This window comes from Cicer arietinum, chromosome 2 (genome assembly GCF_000331145.2).
Source record: "Cicer arietinum cultivar CDC Frontier isolate Library 1 chromosome 2, Cicar.CDCFrontier_v2.0, whole genome shotgun sequence".
NCBI classification, from domain to species: domain Eukaryota; kingdom Viridiplantae; phylum Streptophyta; class Magnoliopsida; order Fabales; family Fabaceae; genus Cicer; species Cicer arietinum.
This window is the reverse complement of record NC_021161.2, coordinates 52,611,014-52,631,555: the sequence shown is the minus strand read 5'-3', so window position 1 is coordinate 52,631,555 and position 20,542 is coordinate 52,611,014. Positions and strand designations below refer to the sequence as shown.

The 20,542-nt window shown below is 34.9% G+C and overlaps 1 protein-coding gene across 4 annotated transcripts; it reads left to right on the top strand.

Annotated features, from left to right (window-relative positions):
- The first annotated feature begins 3,945 nt into the window (after positions 1–3,945).
- On the top strand, positions 3,946–19,774 carry LOC101501557 (brefeldin A-inhibited guanine nucleotide-exchange protein 1). 4 transcript variants are annotated; one of them, XM_004491595.4, is made up of 11 exons: positions 3,946–5,280; positions 6,131–6,448; positions 9,129–9,462; positions 9,707–10,129; positions 10,640–10,932; positions 12,690–12,963; positions 13,408–13,907; positions 14,844–15,165; positions 16,061–16,418; positions 17,680–18,341; positions 18,938–19,774. In XM_004491595.4, exons 1-11 carry the CDS (start codon positions 4,265–4,267, stop codon positions 19,487–19,489), a joined length of 5,052 nt encoding a protein of 1,683 aa, XP_004491652.1. In that variant the 5' UTR covers positions 3,946–4,264; the 3' UTR covers positions 19,490–19,774. The 4 variants fall into 4 exon arrangements, with proteins under 4 accessions (XP_004491652.1, XP_027187950.1, XP_027187949.1 ...); XM_027332149.2 differs by having other exon boundaries at positions 3,950–4,189; XM_027332148.2 differs by lacking the exon at positions 3,946–5,280 and adding an exon at positions 5,617–5,691.
- Positions 19,775–20,542: the final 768 nt, after the last annotated feature.

The window sequence follows — 20,542 nt, the reverse complement described above, 5'->3', positions numbered from 1 at the left end:
GTGTGTGTATTGGGAAGGAAAAAGGAAAAGAATGGAAAAGGAAAAGGAAAAGAAAAGGAAAAGAAAGAAAACAAAAGAAAGAAAAACGCATAACCTTTCTTCCTCTCCCTGCCCCGCGAATTCCTCCATCTTTCTTCCTTCTCCCTTCATCTTTTTTTGCTTTCTTTTGCTTTAAGAAAAGAAACCCAAAGCTTCGTGGGTGAGAAAGCAAAGATTTCTCAGCTTCATTCTTCTTCTTTGATTCGAAAATGAAGAAAAACGGTGTTAGGGATTTCAAAACCGTCAAACACAAACCTCCACATTTCTTCTAGATCTAAGCTTTATTTCGCGAAGAGATACAAAGGAAAGTTGCTCATCTTCCCGCTACGGAGCTAGTGAACAAACTTTGGAAGCGACGAAGCGAGCAGAGATTCTATCGGAATTGATTGTGGTACCATAATCGCTTGTTAAAGCTACCGTTAAGGTAATGGCTCCTTCCAAACTTTTAGCTTGCATATAGGATGCTATATGTGTATTTGTGGAGTTGGAATTTTGTGAAATGAATGTGTGATTTTATAGAAAATGAATTTAATTCATTTATATACGTTTTTTAGGAAATTAAATTTGATGTGTTTGAGGTGTGGTTTGTGAAAATTAATTGGGCGTGATTTATGTTTGAAAGTGTGGAAATATTTGGTTGATTGATGATTGAGATTGGTGTAGTTTTTGTGGAATTTGAATTGATCGAATTTAATGTGAATTGTGGATTAAATATGATGTGTGGTGGTGAAAAATATATATTTGAGTATGCTCTGTGTTGAATTTGAAAATCATTAGTGTTAAATAAGTATTAAAAATGGGGAATCTTTTAATATTTGCATTTACTTAATGATTATTGTGGAAAGAGTCAGAGTATGCTCATGCATTTCATAGTACATGGTGATCGCGATGGTGCCATGGTGATAGTGGTGACCGTGATGGGCCACGAGATGATGTCATGTGATTTGTTGGTTCATCTTATCATTGTGGGGATTTTCGCGTCATGTAGGTCCGTCATAGACTGCACATTTTTGTAAATCGTGCTGACCCGTGATAGGTGGCACCTCGGTAAACAGGACTGGTCTGTGATAGGCGGTACGTTTATGATTTACGTTTTTTTGTAAATCGGGTTGACCCGTGATAGGTGGCACCTCGATAAACAGTACTGGTCTGTGATAAGCGGTACGTTTACGATTTACGCTTTTTAGTAAATTGTATTGACCCATGATAGGTGACACCTCGGTAATTAGTACTGGCCTGTGATATGCGGTATAATTATGATTTACGCCCATTCGAGGAGGGTTTTGGTTCGGATTCCGGAATTCATGCATTTTGGCATATACGCATTGCATTAGGGTGTTTGGCACGCGAGTCATGTTTGATATACTGTGATGATTGTATGTGTATACTCAGTTGTTGTTGTGATTGTGTCGTAATTGGTAAGTGTGATTGTTTTGGATTGATTGTAAGTGTTGATTGATTGCGAAACCATTTCGAAACTGAATTTTGCATTTTTTTGCAGTTGTATTCGAATACAAGAAGGTTGTAGTCGAATACAGATGTCTTGATTTTGCTACTGACTTCTGAAACAACATTGTATTCGAATACAATGAGGTTGTAGTCGAATACAGTTGTCCTGATTTTTCTGTATTCGAATACAAGGATGTTGTACTCGAATACAGTTGTGCTAATTTTGGCTAATGACTTACAAAATAGCACGTATTCGAATATAATGATGTTGTATTCGAATATGACAATGTAGTTTTGTTAAAAATTTCATTTTTCAACTTGTTTATGCATGTTTGATATATGAAAACCCTTTCAAGGATTATGCTAAGATGAAAGGTTATTTTGTGCATTTAAAATTTAAATGCTAAGTGATATTTGTTAATTTCGGTTGGTGACCTTTACAACTATTGTGGTAATATTGACTTTGCCCTCAGATGAGAACCATGATCGTCCTACCGGATAGTACCCTAGAGATGGACACGTAGTTAGACATACTTGACCGGTGTTGTGTCAGAAGGATCTTGCAGGGCGCGTGGAGATCATCCAAGTTGTATAGTTTTTTGTAGCACGATCAAATTAGATGGTTGTATAAGGGATATATGTCTTTCTTTTGTGGATGTATTTATTTCAATTTGGAAGATTCTACCTATATCTCATATTGTCAGCTAGACTTTTATTTTGATGGGTCCATATACTACTTTTTGATGTGACGTGGGGGAGTTAAAATTTTGGGGCAGTGCTTTTGTACAGGTGTCTGCCGAGAATACCCAAGGGTATGAGCTATGTCTGATAGACTCATAGCACCGGTGTATTTTGATGTTTAAATACTTTGAATTTCTGTTTCAAAATCTATTTCCGCTGCTTGTAAGTATTTGTTGACTTTTGTCGTTATGTTACGACTTAAATATTTTATCCAAAGGTATTTTATTCCTTTATTTATTTATGAATTTGAATTTGTTTTTGTTTTAAAAAAATGGACTGTTACAAATTTTACTTTTCATTTGAATGATTTAATTTATAATATTTTCTTTCATGTGTATGACTTTAAAAATTAAATATTTTTAATGGTTTGATGATCGTGATTGACTGATAATAAAAATTATTCTCATTATTAATAGTATATATATGTCTATAATTAAACATGTCTATATTTATTTAGAGAAGAAATAGGAGAATTATAAGACTATGAGAGATGAAAATCACCTAATTTTATATAAAAGAGTTAATTAAAACCTCTATTCCTTGAAAGATGTAACTATTACACTCCCATCCCCTCTTTTAAGTTAAATTATTACACATTTAAGGGCATTTAACTTAACACTGTTCAAAAAATTTCTTGAAATATTTGAATTCTATTTGTAGTTTATCAAATTGTCATTTAGTGTAATTTTTTGTGCCCAACCATGTATAGGGTTCATGGCATTAATACGTGCTTCAAACAGAATTGTGCAACATCGAGAGGTTTACTTGGTTTAGCAATACCTAACTTATTTAACGAGTATACAAATCTTATTAAATATCTTGGAGGTGAAATAGATCAAGATAAAACTTAGACATGTGAGAAAAATGGGGGAAATAAATTGCTAATATTATATACAAATTGTTCAAACCTTTTGCTGAAATGGAACTCCCGCATTGAATTTTATTTACGTGCCGTCATCGAAACTTATTTGAATTTAGTTTTTGAAAAAGAAAAAAACGAATTGAAGCATATTTGAATTTAGTTTTTGAAAGAGAAGAGCCAAACTATTGAGTTGAATTAAGGCATAATTTGATCCTTAATATCCATATTTTTCCGAATAGTAAAATCAACGCAAAAGAAATATGAGTGAATTTTGAAATATAAAATTGTAAATAGCACAATGAAAGGACGATGACAGATTATGTTGTTAACGACAATTTTGATAAACTTGCAGATATCTACCACAAATTATAGATTCCACATTGTATTTAAAAATATGTTTAAAACTAACATGGTTCCCTGTGAACATTCGATGACATTAAAAAATAATATAAAGATAAAACACAAAAACAATAGTAGTGATTAAAAAGTTATATTATTTTAGTAATCTGAAAAATTGTGCAACAAAAGTTGGAAACTTAACAAGTAAAAATTGAACATAAAATTTTAAAATAGATAAAATGTAATTATATTATTATCATCATTAGTGTCTCAATTGACCTCTACTACGTCAAAAAATATCAATTATAAAAAATAATTTTTATATAATTTTAATTTTAAATAAAATAGTTAAATTTTAAAAAAGATAATTATAATTTTGACCTTTCATTTTTAATAGGTTAATACAGTAGAAACTACCAAATGATTTATGGTAACTTATTAAACTTGGGAAGGAAATAAAGTGTAAACGAATTGGGTCGGTAAAAATTGAATGCCCAAAAACCAACCGAAACGAGACGGAGCCTTACTTACGGCATGTGTGGTACATGGCTTGACATTTCCTACGCAGAAACGTAGGCCGAGGAGCCAAATGACGGAGCAATGCTTTAACTAATTGTGCTCCATGCACGCTAGCTAATTCTAAAATGAATTGAAATTGAAATCGAAGTCTCCATTAATTGAATTGAGGTGATGAATAGAAGAGGAGAATGGACGCGTTTAGGTTTAGATTTGAATCGTGACGATACAACAGACAGATGAGTGAGTAAATTATACGATCCAATCTAATCTATAGTTGCAAATATTATTTTGATTGATTCATAAAATAGAAAGAAAATGTCCGCATCGCAATCCCTTGGAGGTCCTTCACGGTGTGGCAGAATCCTTGGTCCGTCACTCGACAAGATCATCAAGAACGCAGCCTGGCGTAAGCACTCTCACCTTGTCTCCTCCTGCAAATCCACCCTTGACAAGCTCGAATCCCTCTCCGAGTCGGAGTCGGAGTTCGATTCCAAATCCCCTCTTTTAGGTCTCTCCTCCTCGGATGCCGAATATGTCCTTCAACCTCTTTTTCTCGCGCTTGACTCTGCTTACGCTAAGGTTGTTGAACCTGCTCTTGAATGCACTTTTAAACTGCTATCTCTTGGCCTTGTATGCGGCGAGATCGATAATAATAATTCACAGTCTGTTGGTGGCGGTGGTGTCGTCTTCAATATCATTGACGCCATCTGTAAGTCGGGCGGCCTTGGCGAGGAGGCAATCGAGTTAGGCGTGCTCAGAGTCCTGCTTTCATCTGTAAGATCCCCATGCATTCTGATCCGGGGAGATTGTCTGGTTCAGATTGTTAGAACTTGTTATAATGTATACCTCGGTGGGGTAAACGGAACTAATCAGATCTGTGCTAAGTCGGTTCTTGCCCAGATCATGACTATTGTTTTCACCAGAGTCGAGGAGGACTCCATGGATGTCTTCGTTAAAAGGGTTTCTGTTAGTGAACTCTTGGAGTTCACCGATAAGAATTTAAACGAGGGCAATTCCATTCATTTTTGCCAAAACTTTATCAACGAGGTCATGGAGGCCACTCAGGGTCTTCCTCTCATCCCATCGCCTATGGAAATAATAATACCCAAACCACAACTGGACGATCCTGAACCTGATGGAATTACTACTAGTAGTAGTAAAATAAGGGAGGATGGTTTTCTTCTTTTTAAAAATTTGTGCAAATTGTCTATGAAATTCTCCTCTCAACAACACCCCGATGATCGTATCCTTTTGAGAGGAAAAATATTGTCCTTGGAGCTCCTTAAGGTTGTCATGGATAACGGTGGCTCAATATGGCGCGTCAATGAAAGGCAAGTGCCATCTTACTCTTCACTTGCAATAACTATTCGTTCAATGTAATTACTCCATCGTCCATCAATATGCATGAATGCATGATTCAGACATTATGAACTGGAACTTCTATTCATGTCTATTTTTTTTTTTAATCTGCACTTCCATTTTTGTTGAGAGTTGATAGAGATACCGCTGAATTACGACCACTTGTGTTTGAACTTTGAATTATTGTGGAATGTTTTGCTGTAAACTTTCCCAACAAACCCATCTGAAAGTCATAAGGCCATTCTATGTGTCCAAAATCTCCGTGTTAACATGATTAATTAAGACAATTGATTTGGTGCAGAATGCAGATTCATAGCCCTTAAATTATAAAGCCACTACTTTTCCTTGGAACAATCTTTTTGAGGTTCCCGGAGAGTGCTTGGGTATGTCTTTTACTTTGGAGCGAATTTGGTTTTTTTTTTTTGGTAAAAAATAAAAATTGACATTAACATTTGGTTGAACATGTCATACATGTAGTCCTTTGGTGTGTTTGGTCGGAGTGGAGTGCTCATATATCTTTGAAAATCGCTTTGTTTGTAAACTTGTTATGGGATCAGCACATGTATATACTTTAAGGGAGTTGCAATTTGTTATATAAAGAGAGACAATGCAGCCTTGCACATTTTTGTATCTTTCGTTATTGGTTGCATCTTGAATTTTCTGTTCCTATTTTATCCTACCCTAGTTATAGAATATATTTATTTCGTACTAAGATAAATAACACTTAAGGTGTATAATGAAATTCACACACAATCCCCAATATCTTTCTTTTTCTATATAATTGATAATAATGACATCTATATTTTCTTTTACATGGTGCAGGTTTCTCAATGGCATCAAGCAGTATCTATGCTTGTCATTATTAAAGAACAGTGCCCTTTCAGCAATGGCCATTTTTCAACTTCAGTGTTCCATTTTCATGAACTTGTTATCGAAATTTAGATCAGGCTTGAAAAAAGAAATTGGCATGTTTTTCCCCATGCTTATCCTCCGTGTTCTTGAGAATGTTCTTCAGCCCAGTTTTCTGCAGAAAATGACTGTCCTTAACTTATTGGACAAATTATCTCAAGATCCTCAGATTATTATTGACATTTTTGTCAATTATGATTGTGATGTGGATGCTTCGAACATATTTGAAAGGTATCATGCTTTTGTAATATTTTGCTGTTGTTATCTCTTGACAGTGATCACTTTTGGAAAACAGACAAGGACTAATACTTCACAAAGCTGAGATGATAACTAAACTTGATTCCTGAACATAATAGTCGATAAATAGCCCCATTAATGTAAATTCCTTGGTGGAAAAAAGATGCTTTATTGAATCAATTGTGATTTCCAAGAAAGTGAAAGAAAACAAAACAACGTAAGAAAATGTGTGGGAAAATGAAAGAAAACGTAGAGATTTGAACAAGTGCAGAGGAAGAATCTGAAATTTTATTGAATCAATTGAAAACTGATACTCTAAGTTCAAGCCTTTGTAGTTTTCGAGGTTCAGTAGTAGAAGTAACTGAATCTCACTGTCAGTTAGTTAGTAACTGGTTCTTACAGATTTTAGCCAACAGGAGCTACTAGAATCTGAGCTAACAGAATATTTAGAATTTACAATAAACTGTTATATACTAGATCTACGTAAATGAAACAGAAACAATGTAGAGGACCACGTGAATGAATGCATGCAGCAGAAGACCAATATAATAACAGCCAGAAAGAGAGTAAATAATAACATTCTCTAACAAGCACTTAACTAACTGAAATTAACTATCATAGAAGAACTGGACTGCTAATTAAGTTCAAGGAGTATCCTGGGGAATCATATAGAAGTAAGGTATTTGTAGTTTTTGGGTTCAGGGGCGTTGGGGAGGGGGGGATTGTTTGAGTGTGGTACTGTGGTTGGGTATGATTTGGTTTGTTGGAATGTGTTGAACGACAAGAAAATAGAAAGGCATATAGTAAAACTATGAGTTTAAACTACACAATGGAGACTCTATATAGGCTTTAAAAGCAATAAGATAATTACAAATATTCTATCTTTATTTATAAGATATGATATGATAAGATTGAAAACTAATCCTCTAAAAGATTAACCAAGATATCTAAGATAGTATCAAGATATTATTTTATATTCTAACACTTCTCTTCAAGCTAAAACTTACTAAGCTTTAAACTTGTTACAAGTATATCTATAAAAGAGAAAATCAAACCAAACTAAACCAACTAGTATTCGAGCCATAATAAATATTCATGAACTGCATACAAATGAAATTGCAATGATGGTGGGCCAGATGATGTCCTTCACTTGAAACAATCAGCTTAAGTGGGACATGTCATCTGTGATTGGTGCCAACGACTCAACCTTGAAATTGGTTGGGTGAAAGGCGAAACTATTGATAGTGTGTTGAGACCAGTGACTAGAGAGCCTGCCATTAGAGACCAAGATTGAGACAAGGTAGAAAGCACACCAGTAAGAGTGACTTGGACAGATGATCAATGAACAACATGGAACTGCTTTTGTGACAAAGACGAAGTCAGTGCATTTGGGACAAAAACTGAGGCCAATGTGAGTCATAAACAGCAAAAGCCATGTCAGAATGACCATCAACAAGAAAAGAAGTCATCATTAATATGATTCTTATGTGGGAAAGTAATCACCAAAATGACCATTGGTGGGAATAGAAGCCAATGATATGATCTATTAGCAAGAAAATAATTGTATGACAAACACTGAAGTAGTGCGACTATAACAAAATGATACCATGATTGGTCAATGGAGAGAGAAAATGCGTCCAAAACTGAAAAACAATAATTGTTTGAACTAGAACCTATGGGCCGGGGGCCTGAAATCGAAAACTGACGACAGATCTAAATCCTGGAAGGAAAACCTATCCAAGCGATTGAAAAACCGCGTTGGAAAGCCGTCAAACGCCCGATTGTTGGCAGCTGAACGCGACGGCTGTTGGTGGCGCCTGAGCCAGTGTGGGGCAGCTTCTGGCCTAAAAATCTATGCGTTGCGTAGATCAATCGATTGAACATGCAATATAAATGGTTATGCCAAAAAACTCGCCATTTTTTTTTCTGGTAGTAGTAGACAGCTGCAATGGTGGCTGGAAGTGATAGTACTCGGAAAAGGTGACGACCATGCTGGAAAAGAGAAACTATTATCATATTCTGAAACTTTTGAGGAAAACAAAGAGACATATGGTGAAACCGTGTGTTTAAACTACACAACAAATACTCTTTATCAGTGTTATCCATGCAAACCATGGTGGAAAGCCAAAAATCCGCCATATCTGCCATGAAACACATGCCGCTACCATCTTTCACAAATTTGTCATGGCGGCTGTGAAAAATCTGCCACAGCGATATTTGACAAATAGTCTTTATATAGGCTTAAAAGCAATAAGATAAGTCTTTATATAGGCTTACAAGCAATAAGATAATTACAAATATTATATCCATAAGATAAGGTTGAAAACTAATCCTAAACGAGAAACCAAGATATTCAGATAATATCAAGATATTATTTGATATTCTAACAGAACACTTTCTTTGTGAGTTAGGAAGATTATAAATTGTTCGGATACCTTTTTTTAGTTATTTGGAGGACAGTGGCATGGATGGAAACGATAGCATTGGTTTTAGTGTCAAACCATTTTCCCTGCTTATTTACCGAGTAGTTTGTTTATATGGTAGACTTGGAACAGTCTTTTTCCAATAATGAAAGTGTATTTAAGTCCACAGTTTGCTTTTATACATTATCTATGTTTGATTTCTGCATCTTGTTTTAGTATTTAAACACTTATAATTCCATAGATATTTGCAGGATTGTCAACGGCCTTCTGAAAACTGCTTTGGGACCACCTACGGGGTCAACCACATCTTTGTCTCCAGCACAAGATATTACTTTCCGACATGAATCTGTGAAGTGCTTGGTCAGCATCATCAAGTCAATGGGAGCATGGATGGATCAGCAGATAAGGCCAGGAGATCTGTATCTTATTAAGAGCCCCGAAAGCACCAGCGTAGGAGAGAGCCAGTTAACACTAAATGGAGAAGAAGGAATTGCTTCTGATCTTGAGTTACATCCTGATGCAAATTCTGAATTCTCAGATGCTGCCACGTTAGAGCAGCGCCGGGCATATAAAGTTGAGCTTCAGGTTGATATTTTTTTGGTTTTGTGGATGAGAAATTGTTATATTGCTAAATATCATCTTTTACTTGCATAGCATTGAGAAACGACTGCTTGATTTTACATGAAAACAAACCTGTATCGTGTCTGAAATTATTTCTTTTTTATCTTTCATCATGCTTCAACAATGGATTCAATATATGTATAATTTCATCTTCCTAAGCTTCCAATTTCCATATTCTGTGCTGATGTTTTTTCTGGGTTGAATGCAGAAAGGTATATCACTTTTTAATAGAAAACCTTCCAAGGGTATTGAATTCTTGCTAAGCAACAAAAAAATTGGTAGTTCTCCAGAAGAAGTGGCCTTGTTCCTGAAGAATACTGGTGGTCTTGACGAGACCAAGATTGGTGAATATTTGGGCGAAAGAGAGGAGTTTTCTCTTAAAGTTATGCATGCTTACGTAGATTCCTTCCACTTCAAAGGGATGGACTTTGGTGAAGCTATACGATTTTTTCTTCAGGGCTTTAGGTTGCCTGGTGAGGCACAGAAAATTGATCGCATTATGGAGAAGTTTGCTGAGCGCTTTTGTAAATGCAATCCTAGTTCTTTCAGCAGTGCAGACACAGCCTACGTTCTTGCATACTCTGTAATAATGCTTAATACAGACGCTCATAATAATATGGTGAAAGATAAGGTTTGTCCTAACTGAATCTTCAGTATTATGTCTTAGGCTCAACAGTTTGAGTATCTGCTTTGTGACATGTGCTCACTCTGGGTATTCTTTCTATTAGGCGTATTTGAATTCTGAGTATTCTTTTCCAAATTATTTCACTGATGAAAATTAATCAATATATATTGTACCACATAGAATTATCCAACAAAGCAATGCAATTTATACATGTTTATTTTGAATACAACGTTGAAATACCAATCATTTCATCTTTCTATTTCTTTTATCTTCTTATTTAGGTGGGTGGTAATAATGATAAATTACAGCATTTGTGTTGAGGAATCTCAGTGAACATGATGAGTTATCATGTTTAATATACTTATGTAATTGATTTTGACAAAATATGATTGTAATTCTTTTACATGATTGACATAGCAAATTCAGGATATATGGCATTGTTTTGTGATTCTAAGGTGTTGAATATGAGTTTGACCTGGATTATGTGGTGCACATTCCGTGTTGATGGCTTTTCAGATGACAAAGGCTGATTTTATCCGAAACAACCGAGGAATAGATGATGGAAAAGATTTACCGGAGGAATATCTTGGGGTCCTTTATGAAAAAATTGTTAGAAACGAAATTAAGATGAACGCCGATTCTTCTGCACCTCAGAGTAAACAAGCAAATAGTTTTAATAGATTGCTGGGATTAGATGGTATACTCAATCTTGTGAACTGGAAGCAAAACGAGGAAAAAGCAGTGGGTGCAAATGGGCTTCTCATTCGGCACATTCAGGAGCAGTTTAAATCAAATTCACGAAAATCAGAGTAAGCTAAGATGTTACACAGTTTATACTCAATGTTTGGATTGTTTTTGTGGAAGTTTTCTCCATTGCTAGACTATACCTGATAAACCCTTTTTCATTTAGAATGTGTGTTGTTTGTTTGATTTATATAGATTTTCACTTTGCTATGCTATGCTACCTTGAATCTATCACCAGATGTATTTTTTATGAAACACATTTTTTGGGGAGGATCCATAAGGTTTAGATTAGGAAATACCATTAGGAGAAAAATTTCTCCTAAATGGTCGGTCTTGTGGCCATGTGGGGAGAGCATTTACAGGATGTCGAGGGTTTGCACGGAGATGTGATCTTGGGAAGTAAGTGTAGAGGATAAAACATTTCTTGATTTTGCTATAACTTTTTATCTTTTGATATCTAACACTTCCATAAGGAAATGGGATAAGCATCTTATCACATACTAAAGTTGGTGACATGCTTTCAAATCAGTTGGAGAGAGTGCATGAGGGTTTTGGGAGGCATAAGGAAGTTATAACGATATGTGAAATGAGATGGTTAAAAGGATTACAAAGGTACAACTCACTTAAACAAGAGGCTTTGGACCAGAGAGTAAAGAATATTGGTGGTAGAAAGGTGATCCATGTGTAAAAATATTGAAAATTGGGGGAAAAAAAAAGATGCCTAATAATGATATCAAGAGTGTGGAGAGTGAACCAAGAGCTAGAGCATTTGGAGGGTTATACCAATCCTCAGACATCAAAGTGGGGGAAAGTAGTATCTAAAAGCTTATTAAAGTAGAGAAAGAAATACAAGAGACTTGAACCAAGTTTCATGCATTAAGGATGAAGAGGGTAAAGTCTTAGGGTACATTTGTTTTAGATTCCGGAAAAATTTATTGTAAAACAAATTATTTTGAAAGAATCAAGGTTATAAAAAATTGATTTATAAAGCGATTCTAGAATAATTGATTTTGCTTGCACTTCTAAAGTTTAAATGTGTAAATTTTGTTTTACTCAAATTTCCACTTCTCTCAAAATCAATTCTATTTGCCGCAAAATTGATTTTGAAAACTCAATCTCAACCAATAATTGATTACTGTGCAACTTCATTTTTTATGATGGATGTGAAAGTTTGGAGACATCAAAACAAGCTACTAGTCATGGAACAAAATGTGAAGGAAAGGTGAATGACATACTACCTTTTGAAGCTATTTAGTGAAGAGCAAGGGATTTTACAGGGGACTTGTTGCATTTTGACATTCTCAACACTAGAGAGGAAATAGATATTTTCTAATTACAGTTTAAGTATCTTTGTTCCATCATATAAAACAATATGGAAATAGCAATGTAATTGTAAACTATAGGTTTGATGAAATGATGAGGTGTTTATTGGTGATAGAAAAATACCACACCAGGTTAACGAAAAATTTTATCGCACAATTATGTTATGTGTGACAAAATGTCGGATGGTAAAATGCTAATACCAAAAAAAGCTCTATGCTATAAGATAAGGTTGTTATTTAAATATTGTCTATAGACATAATTAACGATACCAAATAATGATGTAATTTAATCCATAAATCCGACTCCTCCTAGTGGGAGAAACCATTATGATGTTGCTGCGTATGATTGTGTATTAGCTCTCTGCAACTTACATCCTATCCATTTGTACATTTTATTTTCTTCTTAGCTATCTACTGGTTTATTTATGAATAAGTGACTCATGTCTAGTAATTGACAATTTACTTCCGTAATTAGCCATTCTATTTACATATTGTTGCAGATCTGCTTATCATGTTGTCACAGACGTGGCTATACTGAGGTTTATGGTCGAAGTATGTTGGGGGCCTATGCTGGCTGCATTTAGCGTAACGCTTGACCAGAGTGATGACAGGGTAGCTACTTCTCAATCCTTACAGGGATTTCGACATGCTGTGCATGTTACAGCAGTGATGGGCATGCAAACTCAAAGGGATGCTTTTGTTACATCTGTTGCCAAATTCACTTATCTGCATTGTGCTGGAGATATGAAACAGAAAAATGTTGATGCTGTCAAGGTGAATCTTAGTTTGGTTGTTGCTGAAACATCTTGAAGCAAATCATTCTCCTCTTACATGTATACTAGCATTTTTTTTTTGCATGAGTACAAGGCCTATAGGCACAACCAACCAAAAACTCGAAATACATTGAAGTAACAATAATGACAACAAAGCTGTCACTTAGGTTATTTTAATGATATCTTGAGCTTTTGATTTGGTGTGCCTACAAACATTATAATAATGCAAACATTGCTGTCATTCCAATTGGTTATTTCAAATCATGTATTAATGTCAGTCTAACAATATTGCACTTTTATCAAGAAAGCAGTAATGAATGGGTTGCTTCTATTTTGAATCCTTTTTGAAAATATAGTGTGACTATTACATCGTCTTTACCGTTTATCTTGCATGTGTCTCATTTTATGTGATGCATATATCTTGCTTATATATTGTTTTCTACAGGCAATAATATCAATTGCCATTGAAGACGGTGATCATCTGCAAGAAGCCTGGGAACACATATTAACGTGCCTCTCTCGAATTGAGCATTTGCAACTGTTAGGTGAGGGCGCCCCAAGTGATGCAACCTTCTTCACTTCATCTAATTTTGAAACAGAGGAGAAAACACCAAAAACATTAGGTTTCTCTTCTTTTAAGAAAGGAACTCTCCAGAATCCAGCCATGGTGGCCGTAGTTCGGGGAAGTTCATATGACAGTACTAGTGTTGGGGTCAACCCTTCTGCATTGGTAACACCGGAGCAGATAAATAGTTTCATTTCTAATTTGAATCTGCTGGATCAAATTGGGAACTTTGAATTGAACCATGTATTTGCTCATAGTCAACGGTTGAATGGTGAAGCAATAGTAGCATTTGTGAAAGCTCTTTGCAAAGTTTCCATCTCAGAGTTACAGTCTCCAACAGACCCTCGTGTATTTGGGCTCACTAAAATAGTAGAAATCGCGTAAGTTTCTTTCCCCTTACATAAGATAGGCTGTGTTCTTTTTCGCAACATTAAGTCCTCTTAAGTAATACTTTTCTTGACATGAGATGGAGTTTGCTAGGTATAATACAAACCATGTAATTATTCCCGACCAGGGAACTTTTTTATATTTCTTATTTGTACATTTTCTTGGGGGTTTCAGTATAAGGAATATGAACCGTTGCAGGATATGAATATATGATGCCTGACTGGATTTTCACATCCTCATATGTATTATGCTGTTGATATTGGCATATGGTAAGAGTTTGTTTAAACATCAGAGATAACTGGTCATGTATTAGGACAAGGTCAAAATCCGATATTCACAAAATCCGATATTGACTAGAGAAATGGTCCAAATCTAGTTTCTTAAGTTTAGGCAATTCTCACCTTATAAGATGGTTTTCTAGGTTAGATTTAGGCCTAAAATCTAAGATGGTTTCAGATTTTATCCCAGATTCGATACTGGGCCACTGAATTATTCACACCCCGGGACCAATAGCCCTGCTCGCCCGGGAATGTATTGGGAATAACTTACGTCCTACATCGGCTAGAGATATGACTTAAACAGAGCTTATAAAACTAAGACAATCCTCACCTTGAATCTCTAATATCATATTAAGGACCAACTGTTAGGTGGAAACTCAAGAATCACTTCATATCTCCAACAATACTTACTTATGTTCATTGTTAAATCTGTTATTTTAGAATAAATAAAATGTCATTTTCCTGAAAAGGTTGTCTTTTGTTGATTTTATTGGACCTAAAGAAAGGGTTTGTAATTTACTCAAAAGTAATTATCTTTAGCTTGTAATTGGTATTTTTTGGGTTCTCTTCTCTTGCACACAGGTGATTAAAATTCTTAATAGTAATTCAATTTGTTTAAGAAATCATGAATAGAACATGGTTAATTTGCAGGCATTATAATATGAACCGCATCAGATTAGTGTGGTCTCGCATATGGAATGTTCTATCCGATTTCTTTGTGTCAGTTGGCTTGTCAGAAAACCTGTCAGTTGCGATCTTTGCCATGGATTCACTGCGACAACTTGCGATGAAATTTTTGGAGCGTGAGGAGCTGGCTAATTATAACTTCCAGAATGAATTTCTGAGACCATTTGTGATTGTTATGCAGAAGAGCAACTCTACAGAAATTAGAGAATTAATAGTTCGTTGTATTTCACAGATGGTCCTTAGCCGTGTCAGCAATGTGAAATCTGGCTGGAAAAGTGTTTTTATGGTATGTTGGCGTTGGCTTTGGTCATGGTTTTAAATTATTTGGTAGGAAATCCAAGTTTTAAATTGTCAAGTAATGCTCAACCATATCTGTTTTGTGACAAAAGCAAAACAAATTGAGACGAAAAACTTGTGCTTGTTTATTATTCTTTAGATTTGATTATGCATGCATTTTTTCTCAATATGGGCATATATTGAAGGTACATGTTTGAACAAAAAGGTTTTAGGAAGAAATCCTCCTTATTGCATTTCTTAGAATCTAAAATTTGTAATACATGTTGAAGTTACCTTAACCATTTATAGGAAGGACAAAAAAAGAAAGGCTGAGGAAATAAATCCTAACCCATAGTAGCTAAACTATAAGGATGCAATTAGGAGAATACAATCAACTTACAATATTTACCACAAATGACTGTAAATGCTAATTCTTACACTGAGATTCTGTCCAACAAAATGAAAAATACTTGTCTATAAATATTGGAAGATCTCTCTCTCTCTCTCTCTCTCTCTTGTTGGTAACTTAGAAAGGCGATAGCACGTTCTCATAGTCTTAGCACTAAAATTATTAATACAAGTGCTGTACTCTTTAAACTTGTTAAAAAGGAAATGAATACAATAAAAAAGAAAAAAGACATCAAGGGCGCTTATCCAGTAAAACTTTTAATGGTTTTCAATGATCTATGACAATACAAAAGTTAATATCCCAGCAAATTGTTGATATAATGACATGTAGTAAGTTCACCTATTAATGATGTTCAGATATGGGCTTCATAAATGTGCCCCATTCCGTCCTCTACAGAAAACCAAAACCGTGAGCATATGCATGTCTTATTGTTAGGATTTGATAATTTAAAGCGTCAAAATATCTGGACTTATCATGCAATGTTCTTGGCTCTCAGGTTTTTACAGCTGCTGCGGCTGACGAGCGGAAGAATATAGTATTGTTGGCATTTGAGACCATGGAGAAAATAGTGCGTGAATTTTTCCCTTATATTACTGAGACGGAAACAACGACCTTCACTGACTGTGTTGGATGCCTTTTGACATTTACAAATAGCCGATTCAATAGTGATGTTAGCCTCAATGCAATTGCATTTCTTCGTTTCTGTGCAGTCAGACTTGCTGATGGAGGACTTGTTTGCAATAAGAAGAGAAATGCCGATGGCTCATCAATTGTAGTAGCAAATGGTGTTTCGGATGTACAAGATCTTACTGATAACGACGATCACATGTCCTTTTGGATTCCTTTGCTATCAGGTAAGATGCCTTCAGATGCTATTAATTGCTATATGGTAAGATATTTTGTACATTTGCCACACCACTACACATGGTGGACTGTAAAGCATATTCTTGCCCCAATAAATTGTGTATTCTGTTTCATTGAATGATTGCTTAAATCTGAGTGCCACGATATTGATTCTGTCCATTACCTAATGTATCTGTAAGCTTTACATTTAGTTTTTGTGTTAAAATCGAGTGATGATTTCTGCAGTTGGTCAATGAATTTGCCTTATTAAAGAAGATAAATATGAGTGTATCCGTAGTTCCTAGTTAATGTCTCTCAAGAATTAGAGTAAAATCATATTATTGAATTGAATTATGTTGGCAATACATCATGTATATATAGATACTAGATTACTAAACAACTAAATCCTATTAATACTCATATATAACTAAATCTCTATTAGTACTCATATATAACTAAATCCCTACTAGTACTCATATTCAACTGAATTCCTATACTTGAGGGATATTAAACAGAAACAGATTTTGACACTCCCCCTCAAGCTGGTGAATAGATGTTCTCTATTCCCAACTTGGATACAATTCTTTTAAAGTTGCTACTGTTTAGCCCTTTAGTTAGAAGATCTGCAAGGTTGTCATGGGAGGAGTTATATGGAGTGCAAATTAGGCCAAAAAGAAATCTCAAGTTGCTGCAATGAAGGCAGCAAAAAGGGCCACAATGAAAGTGGCTAAGGTTTTAGGAAAATAAAAACCGCAATGAAGGCGACAAAAAGGGCCACAATGAAGGTGGCTAAGGTTTCACAAAAAAAAAAAAAAAAAAAAAAAAAAACCGCAATGAAGGCGGCAAATTTATGAGGAGCAAGGGCCACAATGAAGGTGGCTAAGTTTACCGCCATAAAGGCGGCTAGGGTTTATGCGGAAGCAAAGCTCTCAAAGATCGAGAGCTCTGATGCCATATCAAGAATTAGAGTAAAATCATATTTATTGAATTGAATTATGTTGGCAATACATCAGGTATATATATATACTAGATTACTAAACAACTAAATCCTATCAATACTCATATATAACTAAATCCCTACTAGTACTCCTATTCAACTGAATCTCTATACTAAAGGGATATTAAACAGAAACATATTTTGACAATGTCAGAATGAAGTGATTTCACGAACTTTGTGCAAGCATTGGATAACCTTCTGCATTAGGATATTTAAGGCCGTTTTTTGTAAACCTTGTCTCTGCTTTCTGTTTTAAAGTTAATATTTTTTTGCAGGGCTGTCAAAATTAACTTCTGATCCAAGATCAGCTATCAGAAAGAGTTCATTGGAGGTTCTTTTTAATATTTTGAAGGATCATGGGCATCTATTCTCACGCACATTTTGGAATAGCATTTTCTGTTCTGTTATTTTCCCTGTATATAACTCAGTATCTGGAAAGCGAGACATGAGTATCCTAGACAGTCATTGTTCATCTTCTTCAGTATTTGTGCATACTGAAGGAAGCACATGGGATTCTGAGACTTCTTCGGTAGCAGCAGAATGTTTAATAGATTTATTTGTCATCTTCTTTGATATGGTGAGGTCTCAGCTACCAGGTGTGGTGTCTGTACTGACAGGTTTCATTAGAAGTCCTGTTCAGGGTCCAGCTAGTACTGGAGTTGCTGGATTAGTGCGTCTCACAGGTGACCTTGGTAATAGGCTTTCAGAAGAAGAATGGAAAGAGATTTTTCTGTGTTTGAAAGATGCAGCTACATCATCAGTGCCTGGATTCATAAAGGTCTTGAGAACCATGAGTAATATTGAGGTGCTTAAAATTTCACAGTCTTCTGATCATGATTTGACAAATGATGAGTTTGATGATGACAATCTGCAAACAGCCACATATGTTGTGTCAAGAACAAAGAATCATATTGCCATGCAGCTACTTATTATACAGGTTTACTTCTTGCTCCTTCTGTACTAAACATAAAAGATAAAAGCATGACAAGATTTTTAACATTTTAAACACGACCGCCAAATTTCCTACAATTGATTCTCTATGTTTCCCCACCAATTTAATTATTTTGTTCTCCTTTTTGGTCCTTATTTATCTTTTAGTGTCTTTTTTTTATCGATCACAAACTCAGCTTGCTACTTTCCTTAGGATATGGACTTAATTTTAGTTTCTATACTTTGTTTCACCTTTTTTTATTCTTATTTGCATTAAAAATTCTCTCCACCAAACCCTAATTTTCCATTTGACCATTGTTGCTATCTCTCTCCTTTATTGTCATCACCACCATTCAGCTCATCCCCTACCCTACACATCTCCGTCCTTATCTTCTTGGATCACACATTGGTAATGGCTGGTTGCACACTTTATCGTGGGTAAAAAAGGGAGATTGATGCCACCATTCTTGTGGTGGTTGCTCTTGATTCATGTGCACCTATCTTTCTCATAAATGAAGTTCATAATGCAAAATATTCAATCTTTTTTTGAGTTGTATTTGAGTGAGTTCATCTTGACAATAACGTTTCGCGTTCTTATCACAGGTTACAACTGATCTGTACAGAAAACACCAGCAATCCTTATCACTGCTCAACATCAAAGTCCTTATTGAATTATATTCATCTATTGCTTGCTCGATCTTGGAATTATCTGCCCCGCCTGTGGTTCATTTTGAAAATGAGTCCTTCCAGAATCACCTCAACTTTCTACAAAACTTACATGACAGTCATCATTTTGTGCATGATGAGATAGATCTAGAACAAGAATTAGTAACTGTATGTGAAAATGTACTGGACATATATCTAACTTGTGCTGGTTCTGCATCTGCAATTCACAAGTCTGATACTCAGCCAGTGCCACGTCGACAACTGCCTCTGAATTCAGCCAAGAAAGAAGAGATAGCTGCTAGGACATCTCTAGTCATCTCAGCACTGCAAGGGTTGGCTGGTCTGGGAAAAGATTCATTCAGACGGTATATTCCACGGTTCTTTCAGTTATTGGTAGATCTAGTGAGGAGTGAACACACCTCTGGAGAAGTTCAGCTTGCCCTGAGTAATATGTTCCGTTCGTCTGTAGGCCCCATTATAATGGAATGACAGTTGTGGAATTTCTTTTTTTGAGAACGACATTGCGTTTTAGTCAGCTATTTCTTTATAAGTTGAAGCACAGGCCAATGTATAGGCATATCTTATTTTACTATCCATTGCAGCTGTGGGTGCTACTCTTGGATTTTTGTTATTATATGTGCCATAATGTAAATGATAAATTTATTTGAAGCAGCACTCTGAGTGATCACGGATAATCGAATACTGTTATTCTACCAAGATCCACTTGGGTCGAGATTGAAAGGTGGAGGGTGGCTTTAAGTATTTTTATTTTCAGTTTTGTTTTTGACAAATAAATTTTTATTTTCACTTGATATGTCGTTATTTATTTACAAATAGGCAATTGTTTTTGTCAAAATAAAATAAGCAAATACTAACTTATGCCTCAAGGATACATTTTAAAGTATCAGGGGTAAAAAAAAAAATTATCTTGGAACTTGTGTATTTATTTTTTAGAAGTTCAAACAATCTACTTTTAAAATTCTTATTTCATAGTTTTTAGATTTTCTCAAGAAATGTTGGAAATGATGTTTTTATCATTTTCTTCACAAATTCTAAAAAAAAACTAAGAAAGTAATTATCTAACAATTATTTTAAAAAAATGGGGTTGTGTGAAATTTTTATTAATTAAAGTGATATTAATAACTATTTTATAAAAGTATTCGAGAGAATTTGAACTCGGTATTTTAAGGTTACAAATATGTACTTTGAGTGAAATTTTCTCTAAGGTGAGATATGGATTGACCTTGCAGTGATTAAGGTTTGAATATTTATTTTTGTCCTTTTTAATGATAAATAACTTATATTTTTTTATAGATCTTGTTCTCTTTATGCTAATAAGTCCTTAATTGTCTTCTCCTTTTTTCTTGGCCTTCACTCTTTGTGTAACTTGTCATTCAATAATAGTTAATGCATAAGTAGTTTAGTTTGTTTAAATAATTTTAATTGTGTTTTCGAACCTTTAAAAATAGTGATGAATTAATGGTGAATGAGTGACTGATAACGAAAATTAAAAAAAGTGAAAAGAAATAAATAATCAATACA